At 18.3% G+C, this 25,000-nt stretch overlaps 6 protein-coding genes across 6 annotated transcripts in view; 3 read left to right on the top strand and 3 right to left on the bottom strand.

Moving 5' to 3' along the window:
* The window catches only part of PADL01_0614300 (pyridoxal kinase), a gene marked incomplete at both ends in the record, with an annotated part of 1,677 nt that extends 1,023 nt beyond the window's left edge, over window positions 1-654 (bottom strand). Inside the window, one exon of the mRNA XM_028680874.1 lies at window positions 1-654. This exon is cut by the window's left edge and continues 630 nt beyond it. Within this exon, the coding sequence (XP_028537308.1) occupies window positions 1-654 (654 nt within the window).
* Window positions 655-2,570: 1,916 nt separating this feature from the next.
* Window positions 2,571-7,343, top strand: PADL01_0614200 (conserved Plasmodium protein, unknown function; the record flags this gene model as incomplete). Its single annotated transcript, XM_028680873.1, has 1 exon — window positions 2,571-7,343. The coding sequence occupies one exon, from the start codon at window positions 2,571-2,573 to the stop codon at window positions 7,341-7,343; it is 4,773 nt and encodes a 1,590-aa protein (XP_028537307.1).
* A 497-nt stretch (window positions 7,344-7,840) lies between these two features.
* On the top strand, window positions 7,841-11,551 carry PADL01_0614100 (conserved Plasmodium protein, unknown function; the record flags this gene model as incomplete). Its single annotated transcript, XM_028680872.1, has 3 exons — window positions 7,841-8,550; window positions 8,675-11,144; window positions 11,234-11,551. The coding sequence occupies 3 exons, from the start codon at window positions 7,841-7,843 to the stop codon at window positions 11,549-11,551; spliced, it is 3,498 nt and encodes a 1,165-aa protein (XP_028537306.1).
* Window positions 11,552-11,884: 333 nt separating this feature from the next.
* Window positions 11,885-13,173, bottom strand: PADL01_0614000 (RNA and export factor binding protein, putative; the record flags this gene model as incomplete). Its single annotated transcript, XM_028680871.1, has 7 exons — window positions 11,885-11,979; window positions 12,209-12,272; window positions 12,383-12,451; window positions 12,545-12,622; window positions 12,767-12,841; window positions 12,994-13,058; window positions 13,149-13,173. 7 exons carry the CDS (start codon window positions 13,171-13,173, stop codon window positions 11,885-11,887), a joined length of 471 nt encoding a protein of 156 aa, XP_028537305.1.
* An 809-nt stretch (window positions 13,174-13,982) lies between these two features.
* PADL01_0613900 (conserved Plasmodium protein, unknown function) lies at window positions 13,983-22,572 on the top strand (the record flags this gene model as incomplete). Its single annotated transcript, XM_028680869.1, has 8 exons — window positions 13,983-14,040; window positions 14,265-14,413; window positions 14,589-14,703; window positions 14,895-15,007; window positions 15,151-17,412; window positions 17,555-22,046; window positions 22,183-22,402; window positions 22,515-22,572. 8 exons carry the CDS (start codon window positions 13,983-13,985, stop codon window positions 22,570-22,572), a joined length of 7,467 nt encoding a protein of 2,488 aa, XP_028537304.1.
* Window positions 22,573-23,018: 446 nt separating this feature from the next.
* Window positions 23,019-25,000, bottom strand: part of PADL01_0613800 (cdc2-related protein kinase 5) — a gene marked incomplete at both ends in the record, with an annotated part of 2,070 nt that continues 88 nt past the window's right edge. Inside the window, one exon of the mRNA XM_028680868.1 lies at window positions 23,019-25,000. This exon is cut by the window's right edge and continues 88 nt beyond it. Coding sequence (XP_028537303.1) covers window positions 23,019-25,000 — 1,982 coding nt within the window.

Raw genomic sequence — 25,000 nt, 5'->3', positions numbered from 1 at the left:
GTGTCCATTCATGGGGCCATTTGTGTGGCCATTTATGTGGCCATTTATGTGGCCATTGGTGTGCCCATTTATGTGGCCATTCATGGGGCCATTGGTGTGCCCATTTATGTAACCATTCATATGACCATTCATGTAACCATTCATATGACCATTCATATGACCATTCATGTAACCATTCATATGACCATTCATGTGATCATTTATTTGGCCATTCATGTAACCATCCATGTGACCATTCATGTAACCATTCATGTAACCATCCATGTAACCATCCATGTGTCCATCCATGTGACCATTCATATACTCCTTCCCATTGTCATTATTTTTCCCATTTTGTATTTTTCTTTTCTTTCTTAATTCAAGTATATTCTTGGTAACCATATCAACACATTCCGCATTTTTGATATAACCTGTGAGAAAATAAATATTACTATCACTCATAAATTCTTGATCTTTATTATATTCACTTAATATAACATCTACTTCTTGGCTATTTAATTCAACACCACTATGTTTGAATTTTGAATAATATTGTACTGTGTTTAAAATCTTAGGAATATGTCCTCTTCTTCTAAAAACAAATGCTGCTATATTATTCCCACAAAATCCATCAAATACTTGTGATTGTATAGATATAATATTTTCCTTCTTCATGATAAAATATAAAGAGAAATAAAATAAAATAAAATAAAATAAAATAAAAAATAATGTGATATAATATGATATTATATCATATGATATAATATTGCAAATATGGAGACACAAAATATAAAAAATATATATATAATATATATAATGGAAGCAAAAAAAAAGAAAAAAAAAAAAAAAAAAAATTTCTATATTTTTATTATTTTCCCCTTTTTATAAATTGTTCTTAAATAATCATGAATTTTTTTTTTTTTTTTTTTTTAATTTATTTTCCATAGGAAAAAAAATATATTTCTCAAGTAAATAAATAAATAAATAAATAAATACATAAATACATATATATTATATATATATATATATATATCTTTATATTTTTATTTTATAAATAAATAGCGTGAAAACATTACTAATATGAAAAGATTATATTTTTAAAGAAATAAATATTATATTATATTATATAAAATATTTAGGAAAATATGCCTTATATATATATAATATATATATGTGATTATTTCTTAGCCCTACGACATTATAATAAGATAAATGTAAAAAAAATTTTAATGATATATAAGAATATGTAATTATGGAGAATTCCTTTTCCTTTTTTTACATAAGATATGGTTTATAATTTATTATAGCTTCAAAATGATTATATAGAAATTGTTGTTGTATATAAAAAAAAAAAAATAAATAAAAATATATATATATATATATATATTATAATGAATAAAATGATACTGGAAATATAACAATTATAAAGAATGTATAAAATAAAAAATATATATATATGACATATTAACATATTATTTTTTATGAATGAGAAAAGTATTAAATAAAACATGCTTAAATTAAAAAAATCAATCATTATAAATATATTGAAAAAAAAAAAAAAAAAAAAAAATACTTTCATTCAAAAGGTGTTAAAATATAAATTAATTTGAAGCAACTGTATATTATATATACATATAAATATACAAATATGTATATATATATATATAATATTTTTGTGAGGGTTTAATTAATTATCAGGGTGAAATATGATCATGAGCACATATATAATTTTTATGGCATAATAAATAAAAAAAAAAAAAAAAAAATATATATATTATATATATACACAAATATTTATATATGTGCTATCTTTTTCTTTTCTTTTCTTTATTTTCTTTATTTTTTTTATTTTTTTATTTTCCTTTATATTTTATAATATCCTACACTTTGCCATAGGATTAATATATTTTGTATGGATCAATCTTTTGTGTATGTTATCATACTTCTTTATATAAATATAACATCTTAAAAAGTAAAATATATATATATATATATATGTGTTCTTATTTTTTTTTTCACGTTTAAGATATATATTATATAATTAATATGGTAAGTACACTTTATTTAGATATTACATACATCAAACATTTTAAAATGAAATAATATATTATATATAATATATAAATTAAACCTTACATGTAATAAGAACCTAATTTTTTTTAATTTTATGTATATATAAACATATCAAATATAATAACATAGATATAACTTTTTCTTCAAGTTATTTATTCCTTTTATTATTTTATCTTCTACACATTTATTGTATGTAATATTACCAGAAAAATAAAAAAATAAAATAAAAATAAAAAAAAATAATAAATTGAGATAAAAAGAAAGTCATGACCATTAAATGGTATAACACATAAGAGTGTGACAAGAGTTAAGATGAAAATATTGTCTTTCCTATATATTCTCTGAAAAAAAAAAAATAAATAAATAAATAGAGACAAAAGGATAAACAATAATGTATATTTAATGTATATTTAATATATATATGGATATATATATATATATATATATATATATATATATTTATTTATTTATTTATTTATTTATTTATTTATTCATTTACATTTTTGTGCTCATGAGATATGAATAATAAAGCTCGTTCCAAGAAAGAGAAATATTTATACAACCAATACGATCAATGCTATGATATTTTTTTAAAAAAAAATGATATAACTAATATTGCTATACCACAAAAAAAATCTGAAGTAACAAACACACACATACAATTTGAAGAGAAGAAGAAGAAAAGAAAAGAGAAATATCCATATAGAATAATTAAAATAATAAAGGGCTATAAAAATGAAGATATTGTTTTTTATTCTGTCAACAAAATAAATAAAATTAAAAAATATAATTTATTTATCATTCCTTATAAACATATATCAGAAGATATATATTTAAAAAAAAAAAAAAATTCTGTAACTTCAAACATTATAAATAATAATTTATCTTTTGTAGAAGAACTAGAAGACGAAGAAAAAAATGTAACTTATATTTTAAAGAAGAATCATAATTATAATCTTCTAAAATATAACAACTTTATTATTCTTGCGCGTCAAAAAAGAAAGAAATATTATAAAAGTAAGAAAATAAAAAAAAAAAGGATAAAGAAATTCAATTATTTTATTCTGAAAAATTTTTTCATTATAAATAATAAAAATAATATTTCCTTAGAATGTAAAAACAATACAAAGCATGATGATAATATTTATTATTACAACAATAAGACTAAAATATATAATGGGGATGTCGATAAACAAAATGATCATTTCATATATAAAGAATGTGATTCATTTAAAGATATAATAACTTATGAGAATAAAAAAAGATATGATTATAATGATTATAAAAACATACCAACTTTTAAATGTCGCTTGCTTAATATATTAATAAATAATATTAAATATGTTTCTAATTATGAATATATAATTGAAAAAAAATTATGTTATGATTGCTACTGCTCAATAAAATTAAACAAAATAAAAAATAATGTAGATACAAATAAAAATGATATGAATGATCATACATATATCAATATAAATGAATATATGAAAAAAAAAGAAAAAAAAAAAAAAAAAAAAAGAGATGAAGATATAAAAAATATATATCCTAATAAATTAAATACAAATGAAAAGAACAATAGAAAATTAAAAAATTCATATATTTTTACATACGGATTTTATAGTAAAAAAGGGAAATATCATATGAATGAAGATTGTAGTTCTCATACATTATTTAGTAGTTTTAAAATATTTCAAGAAATAAAAAAATTTTATACAAATATAAAGAAAAGAAACTATTGTTTTTTTGATGAACTCATGAATGTATTTGATAAGACACAAATGGAAAATAAAAAAAAAGATTTATTGAAATATGATACATATTATCATAATGATAATATGAAATTATCTAAGTTGTATGTAAAACTATGTAACCCTTTTTTTTTTCTTTCTTTAAAAAAAAACAAAAAGGAAAACAATAATAAGACATATCCTTATGACATAATATATAATTATTTCTGTGATGATTTGAATGAAAAAAAAAAAGAAAAAAAAATAAAGAAAAAGAAAAAGAAAAAGAAAAACATAAATTATATAAATAATAATGATGATGATAAAAATATATTATATAATAACACATATAATATTAAGAAAGTATCTAGTAAGGAACAAATAATTTCTAATAAAATTAATAGTTCTAATAACACAACAGATATTTTAAATTATAAAGAAAAGAAATTAAAAAATTTAATGTATAACAATGAAAATAATTATTATTATACTTATGATAAGAATATAAGACGTAAACATAAATATATATTTATTTGTAAAAATTGTAAAAAAAAAGAATATATAAATAAAAAAAAATCTTTCCATGTTAATTATTTAAAGTATTTATTTAATAAGAAAACTTATTTAAATAAAAAACAAAAAGAAAATGAAAAATATTTCATAAATAATAAATATAATATATATGATGAGAACCTTTTGGATTTATTAAATGATAAAAATAACTCTACTACTAGCTCAGATGAGTTCCAATTTTTAAAATTCAAAAAAAATAAAAATATAAAAAAAAAAAATATATATATATATCCAAATGATATACATAAAGACAAACATTTTAATAATGAAGATTATATCCTAGAAGAACATTATTTGAAGAAACAAGAAAAGTCAAACATGATATTTTTAAAAAATTATTTTATAAAATGTAAAACTTGTAGACATTTGTCTAAATATGATAATTTGGTAAATGAAGATATATTAAATATATTTAAAAGAAATAATATTTTAATGTCTCCAATTCTTTTGAGTAGATCAAATAATATGTTACGTTCATTGTTATTATCTTGTTATAAAAATAAAAATAGGAAAAATCTAAAGGATTATATTATTAATTGTTTATATATACAATCTTGTCGTAAGGCAAGAAAGGAGATAAAAAAGGATATCACTATGGAGAAGAAAAAAAAAAAAAAAAAAGAAAAAAAAAAAATAAAAAACGAAAAAAAAAAAATTATAGAAAATTCTTCTGATAACATTAATATATGTGATACATTAAATCACAGTGTTATGTCTAATGCTTCATATTATTACTCTGACCTGGAAGTCTATACAAAGAATCAAGTGCGGAAACGTTTAGAAAAGAAATTAAAAATAAATCTTTTAATAAAAAGAGTAAAAAGATATCATAGGAGTAAATCTTGTAATATAAGAAGAGATGAAACAAACGGTATAGATATTTATGATATACACAATGAGTTTTATATGAATAATTATAATATAAATAAGGATATGATTTGTATGGATAATAAATATATTCCATATATTATATCACAAAATAATTTAAATAATAAAGAAATGTTGTTTAAACATACCACAAAAACAAATAACATAGATAATTTATATGATCATTATGATATACATTTATTTACCATATGCGATGGACATAGTTCTTGTCATACATCTTCATTTATAATAAAACATATCCATAAAATATTTTATTATCTTCTTATACACACTTTTTTTAATATTTACATGTCTTTGAAGTTGATACATCCTTTTCTAGATTTATTATATTACAAATTGTGTTTGCAGAATAATTTAAAAAAATCTAACGGCTCATGCATAATTAATGTTCTTATAAAAAAAAATTATATATATGTCAGTAATACGGGGGATAGTAAATGTAGTCTTATGACATTTAATTTGGATATATATGATTATGAAGATAAAAAAAAGGGGCAAGAAAAAAAAAAAAAAAAAAAAAAAAAAAAAAAATTATGTGATGATAAAAATATATGTGGTGATAAAAATATATGTGATGATAAAAATATATGTGGTGATAAAAATATATGTGATGATAAAAATATATGTGGTGATAAAAATATATGTGATGATAAAAATATATGTTATGATAAAAATATATGTGGTGATAAAAATATATGTGATGATAAAAATATATGTGATGGTGGAACAAAAAACGAATTAAATTACGAATCATATAAAATAAATTCAAAATCTATTTCATATAACGAATTGAATAGTGAACACAATTGTAATAATTATTTTGAATATTTAAGAATATATAAAGTGTATATGAAACATTATATTAAAGGAAATAATCATAAGAAGAATGGTGATAATAGGAAGAATACAAATGTGGGAGAAGACCATACATATAATAATAATAATAATACATATTTAAATAAATGTGATGAAAATATATTTAAAAATATAAATAGAAGATTCCATTGTGATATTCATGATAGTAATAATATTTGTGAAAATTTAAAAGAGACTATTTATGAAATAAATAACTTGATTTTAAAAGAAAAAGAAGAGACACAAATAAATATAGGCAACATCCCTAACAATATAATTCATTATAATAGATTAAATGGATGTTTACATCCATCAAGAGTTATAGGTGATTATGATATAAAAAAAAGATATATGATATATAAGAATATATTATCTAATTATTCTAATATATATAAATACAATATGAATAATATTAATTTTTATAATAATATTCATTATCTTTATAAATACAAAAAATGTAATGAATGTAAAAAGAATTATATATTAAATAGCTATGGTAAGATTAAAGACATTAATGATTTGATTCTTTTAAAAAAAAAAAAAAATAATAATAATAACTTAAATATAAGAAATCATCATATAATAGAAGAAAAAAAATATATAAATCTGGATTATAATAAGGATGATAATAATACTATTCATTCTGTTAACTCTTATTTAATAGATAATAAAAAAAATAAGAATATTAATGATGATTTTTATGATATAAAATATAAAAATAATATAAGAAATATGAATACACATTCGAATGTTATAAAAGTTTATAAAGAAACACATTATAATAATAATTACAATATGGATGAACAATCAAATGATAATAATAAAAAAAAAAAAAAAAAATTTCATTTATATCCAGATGAACAACTTCTACCTTATATTCATTTCAAACCTACAAATTTAAATAAAAATTATATATATAAATCGAATAAAAAAAACTTTTTTCACTTATTATTAATAGCTTCAGATGGTGTTTTTGAATATATTAATCCTTATATAATATTAAATATTATAAAAAAACATAAAAGTATATATACAAAAATTCAAAAAATATATTATCTTTATAATAATTATATTAAATATATAAATACAAAAAATCATTATCTTAATTATATTATTCATCATCATAATTTTCTTATTACATCTAAAGAATGTTTTGAATTATCTAGAGATATAATAAGAACAACAATTCGCATGGGTAATTATGATGATAGTTCTTGTTTCTGCATATTTTTATTCCCACAATTTTAATAACATTATATATATATATCATATATATATTATGTATATTATATATATATATATATATGTAAGCAAAATGATATATTTTCATTTTAAATATATATATATATATAATATGTGAATTTTTTTTTTTTATTATTTTTTTTTATTTTTTTATTTTTTTTTTTTTATTTTTATTTTTTTTTTATTTTTATTTTTTTTTTTTAAACACAAGAAGTATTTTTTTATATCTTATATAAAAAAATAAAAAAATTGACATAAATATTATGATATATTTATATTATAATTATATTTTATATTTATATATTATTTTATTTATTCAAAATAGATAAAAAATAAAAAAAATCGTATCTCCATATTTAGATACAGAACATATTTATGTTCCTACACAATATTTATAGTTTCTCATAAAAAAAAAACAAAAAAATAAAAAACACACACAAATATAAAAATATATAAATAAATAAATAAATATATATATATATATATATATATTTTTTTTTACGATGAACAGTTTAATTTTGAACTCGTCTAATAGTAGTAATTCTTGTTGTAGTGATGATGATACCAATGAGGATGAGGATATTAATAAAGTAAAAGAATATATAGATAAGATACATTTATTAAACAATAATTATAATATAAAAATAAGAATAAATGAACAAAAAGAACAGGAGAATTTTATTAATAATGCTGAATATATTAATATGTATATTAAGAAACATGAATTATTTAAAAAGAAATTAAATGATATATATAATTTTTTAAAGAAAAAATCTAATTATAATACATTTGAACACATTGAAAATGTTTATAAAACCGTATCTAATATAAACTCTTCATATGAATTTATATCTCTAAAAATAAGAACTGAAATTATTATTGAACAAATAAAAAAAAATATACAATCTAATTATCATGATACTATTATATATTTAAATGAGTTTTTACAAATAAGATATAAAATATATAAATATAATAATAACTCTATCTTTCTACTATCAAAAAAAGAAACAAATCATCATGATGATACCAAAAAAAAAGATCTCTTCTTAAAGAATGACGAGAAATTTATAGAAAATGATATTATCGATTATATTAATTATAAAAAAAGTTGTCTATTTCAAAACGGGTTTAATAAAAAAAGGGATGACCATTCAAATGCATACCTTCACTTATATGAGATGGACAAGGAAAAAATTAATGACCTCAACAGGTGAGGCAAAAATAAAAAAAAAATAAAAAAAATATATATATATAAATAAATATATATATATATATATATCTCCATATATATATATATATATATATATATGTGTATATATTTTATTTTTTGGTAGATATTATGATCGTGTAAAGGGACTTATAGAAGATGATATTATGCAATGCATCAAAAAAAAAGACATAGATAGTATTAAGGAGAAAATAAATATTTATTTAAGTCTTTTTCAAACAGGTAATTTAGAAACAGCAAGTCATAAAAAAAATGGAAACGATGATGACTCAGCTGATGAGTATAACCGTGTAAAGGACGAAAATTATGTAAACAAGAAAAAAGGTAAGGATGATATGAGCGATGGGTTTAATAATATGGACAGTGATAATAGTATAGAAAGTGATAATAATATAAAAAGTGATAATAATATAAATAGTGATAATAATATAAAAAGTGATAATAATATAAATAGTGATAATAATATAAATAGTGATAATAATATAAATAGTGATAATAATATAAAAAGTGACAGTAGTATCCATAGTGATATTAACTATGATAGTCTTGATAATCATAATTATAATGACGATAAACATAACAAAATAAATAAATTAAATGAAAATCATGATAGAGACAATAGAAAGAATAGACATATAGATTCGAAGGATAATATAATACATGGTAATAATAATACAAGAAAAGTAAATACAGATAAACAGATAATATTTTTTGAAGAATATTTATTTGTATGCTATATTATAATTACATTAGTAGAAATAGAAGTTGATAAGTTATTAGAATTTTTAAATAAAAAAATTATGAGTAAAGAAGATAATGTATATATTGAATGTATAAAAAGCACATACACATTTTTTTACAAATATAATAATTTATTTGAAAAATTAGTTGACAATAATATTGTATATATAATATATAATAGAAAGATACAATTATTATTTAATAAAATTATTGAGAAAATATGTAAAGAATATTTTTCTCAAGTAAATTTAAGAATAGATAATTATGATGAATTAAAAAATTATGATAAGAATATAGAAATTTTATCAGTTTTATGTTATAATTTTTTAAATATAAAAAAGTTTCTATATGATTTATCAATAAACAAAATGACAAATATATATAAAATATTTGATATCAGAAATCATATAAATACAAATATTTTTTCTTTAGAAACAGGATTATATAAAAATTTATCATATATTATTAATATTCAAAATTGTATATGTGCTTATATTGATCATGAGGTTTCTTTCTCTAATATGTGTATAGATAAAGCATATATATTGACAGATGATATTATGTTATCTTTAATAGATGACGAAAAAAAAGAAATAAACAACAACAACAATAATAATAATAATATTAATATTAATAATATCAATATTAATATTAGTAGTAATGATATTAATAATAATAGTAATAATATTGCTCATAATAATATGAACTATGAAAATATTTTAAATAACAATGAATTTACATCAACCATATTAGAAGATGCTTTTTTTATATATCAAAAATGTGTATGTAGAAGTATTCATATGAATGATATTAACACCATATGTGTTCTTATAAATAATATTATGATACATCTATCAACAACATTAAAAAATTATTTAAATGATAATTTAAAAATTGCTAAAAATATCTATGCTTCTTTTATACACGATATACAAAATATCAAATATTTTTCATTCACAAAATTGTTAAAGCATATAGACAAAAATAATTATTTCGGAGATAACCAGACTAGTGCCACAGTTACATTTGCTCAAAATTTTGTTAACTCAATTAGTTATATAAGTCAAGAAAATAATGAATACGAAAGGAATTATAAAAGTTATTCAGTTGATGAAAATGGAATAACAGATAATTCTGATGTGACAAAAAAGATTGACGTGACAAAGAAGATTGATGTCACAAAAAAGTTTGATGTGACAAATAAATATGATGTAACAAATAAATATAATTTAAGTGATGAACATAATTCTGATGTTCAATATTTTAAAAACTATGAACCTCCTTGTGATGAAAAAAAAAAAAAAAAAAATTTGTATGATTATTTAAAACCTCATCATTATGAAAATCTATATAATCCTTTATCGACACAACAAAATATTATGAATGAAATTATTAATTCAAAGTTTAGTTATCCTCATTGTGTAAATAATATCGACTCGTGTTATATATATATTCAAAAATATAAAATATTTATTACTGATTATTTTTCTGAACAATTCATCCAAATTAATAAAAATCAGAAAAACATACAAAATTATCAACACATGTTTAATAATGCCCTAGCTAATTATGATAATATTTTAAAAGAATATGAAAAGCTAAATATGGAAAATTGTAAAAATCTATTAAATATTTTAAAAATACATTTTATCAATGAATTAATTGTAATCGAAAATATCAACTTTAATATTACAAGTGAACAATATTCATACTATCAATTAAATGACCCATATATAAATAACTTAATCAATAAAATAAAATTAGTTATCAACCATATATCATTATATTTTAATCAAAATATTTTATACATATCTATTAACATGTTGGCAGAAAAGGTGAGCCAACAGATAAATAAAACATATACATATATATTATATGTATAAATAAATATATATATATTTTTATTTGTTTATTCTCTTTTCAGATATGCAAATATATCGAACGAATTATAAAAACCAAAACGTTCAGTCTCTATGGATGTGTACAAGTAGATAACGACATCAGAAATCTCATGCTCTTTTTTACTTCCTTAACAAATATCAATGTTAAAAAAGAATTCGCAAAACTATTAGAAATATGTGAGTTACTAAATATAAGCGACTTACAAGACTTTAAAGATTTCTATGATGAAAATAAAAACAATTTGAATTCAGCTGAAATTGAAAGTATTATATCCCTTCGAAACGATATTTCCGAGGACCTCTTAAAATTGATAAAATCGTACATGAACTTGAAAATATAATATGCCAATTGGACATATAAATATAAATATATATATATATATTATTTTTTTTTAAATCTATAATATATTTATTTATTTTTACGTTTATATAAATATATATATATATATATATATATATATATATATATATATATATGTATTTATTTATTTGTCTATTGTATAAAAGGAACAAAAAAAAAATTAAAATTAATAATAAAAAATAAAAACATATATATATTATAAACCATTAACATCTTATATTTAACATATATTTTTTTTTTTTATTATTAAGTGACAATTACTTCTCTTTTCTAGAAAAAGAGAAAAATATATAAATATATATATATATATATATTACCAAGGACATCGACTCTTATATTTCTTTTTATATGTATAATTTCTTTTATGCAATATTTCCATTTTTATCGATAATCCTTCAATTTCTGAACCTGCAAGGAAAAAAAACAAAAAAGTTATGAACAAGTCAGAATATTTGCACACATAAAATTAAAATATTAAAAAAAAAAAAAAAAAAAAAAAGCAACAAAATAATAAAACGACAAAATAATAAAATAACAAAATAACAAAATAATGGAATTGTAAATGAATAAAAATATAATTAAAATGAATATATAGATAAACATATTTTCATTAAGTAATAATATTATCCTTTTTAACCATCATATTTATCTATAGCTTTTTGGGCATCATTTATATTTTCAAAAACGCATACTGCTGTACCCTACATAAATAAAATAAAGAAAAATAAAGGAAAACATATATTACACAAATGTTAATATATATATATATTATATACATTAACATTTAATTTATTCATAATATATAATTTACATTTGATCTATCTGTGTGGTCATAGTTTATCCAAGCATTTACAACTTTACAGACATTACTAAACAATTCCTACATATGTATAAACAAAATTATACAATTTGTAAATATATATACATATTATTTACATGTGTATGCATTTTTATATATTTATATTTCCTTTACCACTAAATCATTTTTTGAAATAGTATAATCTAAGTTGGATATTTTTACTCGTATCTCATTATTTCTCTCTTCATAATTCTTTTGAAAAAAAAAATAAAAAAAAAAATATATATATATATATAATATATATATATATATTCATCATGTGACATATTTCTATTTTTATTTATAATAAAATTTTGTGTATCATAAATATATCTATGTATATTTTTTTATTTTTACTCTTCCGTAAGAGCCTTTCCCTCTATATTTATTTATTCTATTATGTTGGCTATTCGTTTTATAGTCATCGTGTTTCTATATATTTATATGGAAAAGAAAAAAGAAATACAATATCATTCAAGTGTATATATTTATCATAAATTAGTTCTTTCTTTTATTTATTATATATATTGTTTTATATTATATTATATTTATTTATTTGTATTTTTGTATTTTTCTCATTTTACATTGTAATTATAATATTTTCCATGTGATTTATTATTATAACTGTTTTTTCTTCTCTGGCGTTCATCTGAAAATAAAAATTGAAAAGATACAGTTGATTAGAATTTATTTTTTATAAATAATTTTATTTTTTTATTTTTTAATATATGATTAGAACCTCGATATCTTTTTAGGTCTCTCATCTTATAATTTGACCAGACTGAAATGACTATATAATATGTATATGTATATATATTAATATATATATATATATATATATATATATATATATATATATATATATATATATATGTATGTATTTATTTAATTATTTATTTATATTTATAGAGGTCTCAAAATAAAATAAAAAATTAAAAGTATATTTTTTATAAAAATAAAGCATACAATTATGTCAGTTATATAAATATATTATTAATTATGTATTTAATTATATTTATATGTATATGTATTTATAAAATAAACTTATTATATATATATATATGACATAACAAAAAATATATATAATAATAAAAAAAATAATGGATATGTGAATACATATATATATATATTGTACATATAGGGAAAAATTAATATTTTTTATAATATAATAAAATATATATATATATATAAAATATATATATATTTAATATTATATAATATATATATTTTTTTATTTTTATATATGCATATAAATATATATAAAATATGTTAATTCATTATGTTGGATATATATATTTAAAAAAAAAAAAAAAAGTGCAACAAGATATTGTTACAATATATATAAAACATATATAACTTAATTTATTATATATTTATTTTTTTAATGAATATTCATAAAAATAGAACTAATATATATTTTTTATAAAACTGAAAAATATCCACAAAATATTTATTATGTTATATGGATATAATATATTAGTATAGATGTCATTATATTTAATCTTTGTATTGTAAAAAGGGATATAAAAATAACTTTTTTTTTTTTTTTTTTTTTTTTTTTAAAGAAGAAACTATGAAGAAAAAGAAAGTTATAAAATTAAAGGAGGGTTATGTGCCTCAAAGCAGTTACTGTAATATAACAATATATATATATGTATATAATATTTATAATTTCTTTCTTTTTTTATTATTCATTTTAATAAATGTATAGATTATTTTTTTTGTATATATAGTATATTATCTTTCGACATTTACATATATATAAATATATATATGTATGTATTACATTAACATTTTAATATTATTATTTTATTTTATATTTTATATTTTATATATATTTTTTTTTTCCTTGTAGTTACGAAAGACGCCCTACTTACGAATATTTTTCAACAGAGTAGTGAGAATTTTGTTTCAGATGTCGAATGTAAGAATTCTCAGCTCATAGTAAATTGTATTAACAAGTTACATAAAAAGAATCTTCAAACAAAACTAAAAGCTATAAATGTAAAGTCTAAAAAATGTTATAAAAATAAATAAATATATATATATATATATATATGTAATTTATTTTATGTCCTATTTGTTATATATATATTTATATTAACATAAAATAAATTATATATTACTTATATGATGTGTTTATTTATTTATTTATTTATTTATTTATTTATTTTTATAGGAATTAATGTCATATTTAAGTAAATATGACGAAGAAACAGTATCTTATTTATTTTCATCTTTTTTAAGTGTTTACAAAAAATTAATATATCATCCAAATTATAATTTGAGAGAAAGTAATATTATATATTAAAATGTAAATGTGTATATATTAAATTATGAATATAATGTTATTATAATGATATGAAAATATGTCTTTTTGTATTTCTCTATATTTTTTAATTTTAATATGTAAACGTATATATTAATTTTTTTTTTTTTTTTTTTTTTTTTTTTTTTTTTCCTCTTACTTTTTTTCCCTATACAGGTTTAAATGTGTGCTTGAAACTTTTCATAGAGAAAATAAAGACCAAGATAAAAAAACACATAAATGTATTTTTGCCTCCATTGTATATATCTTTTTTTGATTATAATAAAAATGTAAGGAAAAAATAATTACAAGTATATGTCACTGTGTAGTGATATATCATATATATAAATATATATATATATATATATATATATATATATATATATTTATATATTTATTTATTTATTTTTTTTTTTTTTACAATTTTGTATAGGTTAATAAAGTTTCGAGCGATATCCTTTCAATGCTGTTTCCTTTGAAGGAAGACTTGCAAAGAAGAGAAGAAAAAGGAAAAGAAGAAGAAGAAGAAGAAGAAAAAAAAAAAAAAAGAGAGAATAAAAACAAACTAAAACTATATAATGAAAATAAACTATATTTGAATATAAAAAAATTAAATATTAATATAACAAATTTTTATAATTGTTTAATATATATAAAAAATGATTTAGATGAAGAAGTATTAAATTATATAAAAACTAAAGAAAATTCTGATGATTATGATAGAAGTGTATATTTATTTAACGTATTATGTTTATATCCTTCTTTATTATATATGATAATAAAATTTTGTAAAATAAATATAATAAAAGAATATAGAAATGACAACAACAAAAATAAGGAAGATAAAATTATTAATAATAATATGGAGGGTAATATAGAATATCTTGATAATCATAATAATGATAAGTATTATTTAAAGAATGATATATTTAAATCCAAGATTGTCGAGATTTTTAAAATAGAATATAATAATTTTTCAAACACTTATAATTCTTTTTTTATGAATTTAAATAGTATTTATAAAGAAAATAAAGATGATGTAAGGATACAAAAAATGTTATATTTATGTGTTTATAATATTATATATTTATTAAAAAAAATTAAAATAAATTTTATGAGTTTACATAATGAAAATATTCAAGAATCATTATGTAATTATATTTGTTGCATAATAAATAATAAAGATGAATATATATATAAAACAATTAATCATTTATTATTACTTTTATTTTTTATTGATAATAAGAAAATAATAAAAGAAAATTTTTTGAAGAATTATTTGTCCTTAGTAAAACAAAACAAAATATATTCAAATGATGTTTTTAATTATAATATATGTTTGTTTATATTTTTATTTAAAAAAGACGATATACAAGAATATTTTTTTTTCTTTTTTTTCCTTTTCTATTTTTTATTAATAAATAATCATAAATCATCTATTGTTATTTATTACGATGTTTTATTACATTTATATGATTATTTTTTATTTATAAGTTTAAAAGAAATACAAAATTGTGAGAATGAAGTAACTGAGACGATGACAAATAATGATATAACTCAAGGGTTTTTAGTAGATGATATGAAGGACATACAAAACAATATCAAAAATATGAATAATAAAAACATGGAAGAGAAAAATATAAAAGTGTCGAATAGTTTGAAAGAAGAAAATAATAAAAATAATATATTTTATATGAATGAAAAATATTGTTCATACGTTTTATGTGCACATATATTATTATTACCCTTAGAAATCATATTAATACAAAAGAAGTTATTAAATTGTAATTATAGTTATAAAAATAAATTTCTTTATGAAAATCTGATAAATAGATATTATTGTAATAAGAAAAAAAAAATAAATCATAAAAAAGATGTAAAGGAAAAAGACAAACTTGATGATTTAAAAAAAAAAATAAAGGAAGCAAATATAGATGAAAAACATTTCTTGTTAACATTTATAAATTTTTTAAATTCATCAAAAAATAAATATAACATAATATTTAGTTCTCTTGATTTAATAAGTGTATATGTAAATAATATGAACGATGAATTAAATAAAACCAATACAAATGAAAACCAAAAAAATAATAATATATGTAATGCTGATAAAAAGGAAGAAATATTAAAAGATGAAAAGAATAAAAAAATATATAATGACACACATAATATTACTAATAATAAAAATGTGAGTCAAACAGAATATGTAGAATATTATGAAGTGATAGATTTTTTATTTCATTTTTTTTCACAGATTAAAAATGTTCTCTTTATTAGTGATATTTCTTGTGATGAAAATGTTATAGTAAAAACAAGACATAAATATATATCTACATTAAATGTTATTTTTATAAATACTTTTATGTTAATAAAAAATAATCATCATAAATTAATGAGCATAGTTAAAAATAATATATTATTATTAAAATTTTTTTTTTCTCAAATGAAAGAGCAACCATCACAATTATTAGAATCATCACAGTTATTACAATCATTATCGTTATCATCGTTGTCGTCATCTTCCTTCTCTTTGAATATAATTTTTGATATTATCAACAATACATTGAGAGATAAAAATATAAATAAAGATGTATATTTTGCTTCCATAAATGTTGGTTTAAATATACTTTATATGTTTTTTGTTATTTTTAATGGGTCCTCATATTATGATGAGCTAGCCAAAATGTTTTTTTCGGTATTGCACACAAAAAAAAGAAAAAAAAAAAAAATATATATATATATGGAAATATATATATATATATATATATATATATATGGAAATATATATATATATACATATATATATTATATTTATTTATATTTATTTTTTCTTTTAGATTATCTTTTGTGAACCCTTAGACGAAGACAAGGTCGAAGAAAAATTCAAAACCTGCATATATGTACTTCAATTTATGAAGAGAGAAAATGTAAAGTTATTAGATCAGTCATGTGATATTTTAAAAATTTATTATCATTATATAATGAATAAATCAAAGGATGAAGAATTATTAAAAACCTTTTACGATTTAATATATGAAGATGAGAAAACAAATAGAAATAAATTATTTTTTGAGAAACAATTTTATATCGATTTGTTTTATATTCATAAAAAATATATATATTTAACTCAATCATTGCCTGACATAACATTTTGTAGTTTCTTTTGTAAATTATTTCTAGAAAAGGTTTTTAGATGTGATGATATGGATGACAGTAATTATGATTGCACAGATGATAATACAAATAACAATAATTTGTATATATATCTTTTGTTGTTAATATTATTAAGAGTAGATTTTAATTATGGTCAAAGGTTTTCTGAATTATTTATGGTTTTAGATAAAAAAATATTATTAAGATATCTAGAGGTGTTACGTGGAATATATAAAAGTTGTAAGGATGAAGAAGGTGTAAGGTATGACAATCGAAGAAAAGAAAAAAATATATTACATAATATTGTTAATGATATATATAGTGAAGACTTTCAGAGTGATGATATATATAGTGAAGACTTTCAGAGTGATGATATATATAGTGATGACTTTCAAAGTGATGATATTTATAGTGATGCCTGTCATAGTGATGAGCTTTATAGTGATAATGAGTTAAGAACTGAAGAGGAAGAAGGTTATTTATTTCTTCTGAAAATATATAAATCAGAGATTTATTGTGGCATAGATTATGAATATGATAATATTGAAAAGAACAATTTAAAGAGAGAAGACAATATGAATAATATTAAAAATGATGATAATAATTGTAATGATAATAATTATAATGATACTAATCAGTCGTGTGATAATGTTGAAGATGGAGAGAACAATTTTAGTGTGTCATTTGAAAAGGATGAAAATATGAAGAATATGAAGAATATGAAGAACATCAATTATATATTAAATAATAAAGAGAAAAAACAAATAGAACAATATGTTTTTATAAAAAGAAAAAATATATTAAGTTCAATTTATAATAATAGATTATTATTATTGTATAAAATATATCATAATATATATGACATATTACCTTTTACACATGTAATACATTGCACATATTATTTTTGTTTAGATGTGGATGAATCGAACGATAATAAGACAATAACAAAAGAAATGTTGTCACCTTTAAAAGAGGATAGCAAATTAGAAGATTCGTTTTTTAATTATATATATAAAAATATAAAATCTAAAAAGTTATATAAGTTTCTTAAAAATGTATATATAAAAGGAAAAAATATAAGTGAAAAAAAAAATATAAATGAAAAAAATTTAAGTGAAAATTATATAAGTGAAAAAAATTTAAGTGAAAATTATATAAGTGAAGAAGATCAAAAGGAAATGGGTTTATATAAAAAATATGATAATTTAAATTTATATTTTATTATTTATAAATATATTAAAAAGAACAGTGTGTTGAGATGTGTAAGGAAAAAAGTTATATCCGAAATAATGATGAAAAGAAATAAAGATAATATTAGTTTTTATAATATTATATATGTTATGAAAAACATAGAAGATTATAAAATATTTAGAATATGTAAGTCTTTATTAAAATATATGAATGATAATAATTATATCTCTTTAGATGAGATATTATATTATTTAAAAGATATAAATATGAAAAATAATATATATTTAAAATTGAAGATTTTTTTATATAAAGAGTTTATAATAAAAAAAATACTTGTGTTGAAAAATCTGCAATATATAGAAAAGGACATTATTATAAAAAATGAAGATAAAGAAAAGAATATAAATAATAAATGCAACAAGGATAATGAACATATAGAAGATAATAAAGATAGTATGATCAACGTGGAAACAATAAATGAAACAAATAACTTATTGTTATATAATAATAATGATAATAGTAATTGTTGTGATTATATAAAAATATTAGAATGTATTAAAGATTATGTTCCAGATTATTTACATTCTTATATTGATAACAATTTTAAATTAAATATAAAGAATGAATTACAATATCTAAATTTATTTTATCATTTAATATATATAAGTAAATATACTCCATTAAATTTATTTATTTATAAAAGCGTTCAGAATATTTTATTAGAATCTTTACAAATAATATCATTGTGTAATTATGATATAATCTTTTATTGTTTAGAATTTATTTTATCTAGTCCTAATTATTTTTCTTTTTTTATTCAGAATAAAATGGTTACAGAAAATAAAGAAAATATATTTTTAAATTATTCTTATTATATAAAAATATATTATAAAAGGATATATGATAAATATATTCGTATATATAAAAATAAAAGAATCATAATCAATAATATATTATCTAATACTAATAGTAATCAAAACAATACTATCTTACAAAATAATAATAATATGATTATATTATCATCACAAACAAAAAAAAATAGAAATAAACTAAAAAATAAACAATCATATGAAAATAATAAAGGTATACATTTCTTAAAATTTATGTATCAATTACTAGAACAACATAGAGAAGTAATATTATTTCGATATATTGTTGAAAATAAAAAGTTTATACAATTATTATTAAAAATTATTTATTTTATATTATCTATATATAGTTGTAAAAGATATAACAATGTGATAAATGAAAGGTGTAAGAATATATGTGTAAAAATATTGAAAGAAATATTGAACTACCAAGAAAAAAACAAAAAAGAATCTAACACCAATATGAGTAATACTAACAATAATAATAATATTAATAGTAGTAGCAGTAGTAGTTGTATTATTATTGTTGATCAAGTTAATAACTTACAGACTTATTTACATTCCATTTATAAAATATATCTTCTATCCTTAAAATTTGGTGTTACAGAATATTATGAATATTTTGAAGGTATGAACATTTTTTTTAACAATATTAAGAACAAGCCTTTTGATACTATAAAAAAACATGAAGAAAAAAAAATTCTTGATATATATATAAATACCTATTATTTATATATCTTATTTTCAAATATAAACAAGTTTAAAGAAAATAAAATATTTATAGACGAGACGTTTTTATTACTCTTCTTGAATTGTTTATTTATAAAACGGTTGCATGATTTAAAAAATGAAGGTAATGATATCTTTGAAGGAATAAATAAATATTTTTGTTTAAATAATAACACACACAATGAATTCTTACATTATATTATTGAAAAGAATATGGAAAAAAACAGCAACACCATCAAAGATAATAAAAATAATGATCATAATGATGTGAGTGATGATCATAATGATTATCGTTTGAGTGATGATCAAAATGATTATCGTTTGAGTGATGATAAAAATGATTATCGTTTTAGTAGTGATAAAAATGATTATCGTTTTAGTAGTGATAATCATAAAAACTCCTCAATTGAAGAGAAAAAAAACGAGTATACGACTGATAGGTTGAATGATATCTTCTTTGAAGACGCTGAATGTATTAGTGATAGTAGTTTAAATATTTCTGATGATGAAATTGTTAGTAGTATTTTTTGTGCTGAGACATTAAAGAAAGAAAGAATGAATGATATAAAAAAGAAGAAGAAAAAGAAAATGAAAATGAATGAAAATGAAAAGTATCAAATTAATTCACGTTTAGATGGTAACATAAAAGATGATAATAATGATAATGATACATACAAGAATGTTAGTGATAATAATAATAATAATAATGATAATAATTTTAAGAGAAAGAAAAATATATCGTTATACTTTTTAAAAAAAAGTTTAAAAAATCCATTTTTATTAATAGATGTGAATAAAAATATTTTAGATTTATATTCTTTTCTTTTAGAAATGAATTATTTAAAAATACTGTTGTCTATGTTAAATATATGTTTATCATCAGAATATTTTATATATGACCAAGATATATATCAACAATTTTTATTATTTATAGAAAGTAATAATTTTAATATATTTAATGTTTTAAAGGATATAAAAAATATTGATACCTTAATTCAAAAAAATAAATTTTTAAAAAAAAACAAAAAAAAAGTATATATATTTTTCTTTTCATTATATCTAATATTATTGCTTATAACAACATATCCCAATGAATCTATAATAATAATAAATAAGAATAAATTATATAATATAATTACATTTAATCAAATAATTTTTTCGAATTTAATAATAAATTATCAGTTAAATCAATTAAAAAATATATCAGCTAAATATGTTAACACCACATATTCATATGACCCTTCATCAAAAATATTGTCTTTTAAATATAAAATAAAAGAAGATGAAAACGAACAGCTTGAAGATATGACTGCAAAACTTACTTTAACATTCCTTCCGAATTATCCTTTTTCTCATTTTATTATAAGCGACAAAATAGAATCATTAGGTAAATCAAAATATGAAGAAAATATATACATGGGCTCATAAATAAAAAAATAAAAATATATATATATGTATATGTATATATATATATATATATATATATATATATATGTGTTTGTGTGTTTATTTAATTTTTTTAGATAAGAAGGCTTATATCCATAATTCCATTAAAAGCATGTATAAATATTCAAGAAATGGAGATATAAATGAAATATTTATAAAATTTGATAGCATCATGAATAATTATTTTGCAAATAAAGCACAATGTAATATATGCTTCATGCTCTTATATGATAAAAAGACATGTGACAAAAATTGTTTGAAATGCAATGCATCTTATCATAGTCACTGCCTTCACAAGTAATTATAAATAAGAATATATGCAAATTATAATATATGTATATATATATATATATATATATATATATATATGTTTATTTTATTTTATTTTTTTTTTTTTTTATTTGTTCAGGTGGTTTTTAACGTCGCATAATACTAAATGCCCGTCATGTCAAATGCAATTCAGTTGAAGAAAAAAAATATAAATATAAATATAAATATATTTATATGTATATAATATTATGGCTGCATAATTGTTACAATTTTGATAATATATATATATATATATATATATATGTATATATTTTTTTTTTTTATTTAATCAAATAATTTAAAAAAAGACAATAAAGATGATTATAATATACAAGTTTGTATTTATAACATTGTAACTAAATATATTGTTTACCTTCAATTATACAAAAAAAAAAATTAAAAAAAAAAAAAAAAAATATATGAATAAAATTTAGTAAATATATATGTATATATTTACACATTTAAATATTTTTATATTTTTATGTGTGAGACATAACATGGTTGATATAAACATTATTGTAATGGTTTCACATATGGAACATTATATATATATATATATATATATATAAAATGTTTATATATATATATATATTTTTTTTTATTTTTAAAAATGAGAAAAATGTGGAAGACTTGTTTTATTTGTTGTTGTAGCTGCTTTAATTTTTTTATGTTTTTGTATGTTTATATCTGGTGTTGATAAATCTGGAATTGATAGATTTCTTTTCATTCTGATTTTATTTGTAAATTCATATGAATGTTCTGGATGAATTACATGATAACTTGATCTATTGAATTTTCTTCTTTTGCTTGATGTTGTTGGTGGTGTCATATAAGTTGTGCTTTCATCATAGAAAGAGAATTCTTCTTTTGTTTCTTTAACATTTTTTTCTTTCATATCATTTAATACTTTAATACTTGCTCTTTTAATAAATCCGTTTGAATTTTTTTCATCATTAGCATATTTATCTGAAAAAATTGCAAAAGATCTCCTTCCACTTTTTTTATATCCTCCTAAATTTTTAAATGTATCATTGATTAATTTGAAAATAATTTTTGCATATTTATCATTTGACTTACATAAAAAATGTGAAATCATAGTAGTAGTAAGTAAATTTTTTTTTTTTTGTTCAATTTCTCTAAAGGTTTTTATACCAATATAATATTTTAAACAATGAACATACCAGTTATAGACACCTATACCATCAAGATTATCAAATCTTATATCTGAGAACCAAGGATGAGATAATGCATCAGCTGCAGTTATACGATCATTTGGATTATATTTAAGCATTTTAACAAGTAGATCTATACCTAATTCGTCTATTCTTCCATTTGTAATTACATTTAAAGCATCTTTTTTATTTTTTATATGAACATTAAAGAAATCTTCTTTTAAAGGATAAAAACGTGAATTACTAAAAAATTCTAATTCATCTTTATTAGGTTTTCCTAATGAATTAACAATTCTTATTATAAGATCAAATTCAGTAACTCCTTTAAATAATGGTCTTCCAATTATAAGTTCACATATAATACATGCAGCTGACCATATATCTACATTTAAACCATATTGAAAATCTTTATTATAATAATCATCATCTTTTTCTTTTTTTTTTTTTTTTTTTTTTTTCTTTTTTTTTTTTTTCATTTTATTTTTCCTACGACTCAAATGGGGGTTATACATATTGTTATTATAAAGTTTATTGTGATTATCTACATTTATATCTACATCGTCATCATAATAATCATCATCATCCTCCTCTTCATCATCCTCTTCATCATCATCTTCCTCCTCCTCATCATCATTGTTATCCTTTCTATGATTTGTATTATTCTTATGATGATGCTTATTAGACAGTTCAAACTTTGAAAGTAAGACCTCCAAAGGTCTATAATATATTGTGCATACTGTAGGTGTCATATCTCCATCATTTTTTAATTCTCTACACAGACCTAAATCTCCAATTTTTAAGAGATACTTATGATTAGAAGTCTCTTGTAACATAACATTTTCAGGTTTTAAATCTCTATGACACATTTTATTATTGTGTAAATATGCTAATCCATTTAATAATTGGAAGGATAACCATTTTGCTTCTTTCAAATTAAGACCAGCTTGATCATCACTAATTTTAGTTTTTTGTATAAGTTTTTTTAGATCACCACCATCACAATATTCATATGCAGCAAAAATAAATTTTTGATCAGCTGATAAGGGAGTGATATCTAATTTATTATGATGATGATGATGATAATTGGATGTATAATGTTGTAATATTTGTCTATTTATATATTCACTTATTAATTTTTGTCTATCAATAGTAACATCTATTAGACGCAGTATATTAGGATGTCTTCCAATATTTTTTAAACAACTTAATTCTCTTAGAGTTGTACAACTAATTCCTTCTTCATTTATTGTTCTTAAATCATCTCTAAAAAATTTTATAGCATATACATTCTTACGAAAAAAAACAAATTCATCTGTATAATAATCATAAGGTAAATAATTAGTATTCTGATATAAATCATTATTATTATTATTATTATATTTTATTACTTTCCCTTTATATACATCACCATAAG

This window comes from Plasmodium sp. gorilla clade G2 (assembly GCF_900097015.1).
Source record: "Plasmodium sp. gorilla clade G2 genome assembly, chromosome: 6".
Lineage (NCBI taxonomy): Eukaryota > Apicomplexa > Aconoidasida > Haemosporida > Plasmodiidae > Plasmodium > Plasmodium adleri (nom. inval.).
The sequence above is the reverse complement of the archived record's forward strand: the minus strand, read 5'-3'. Positions and strand labels throughout refer to the sequence as shown.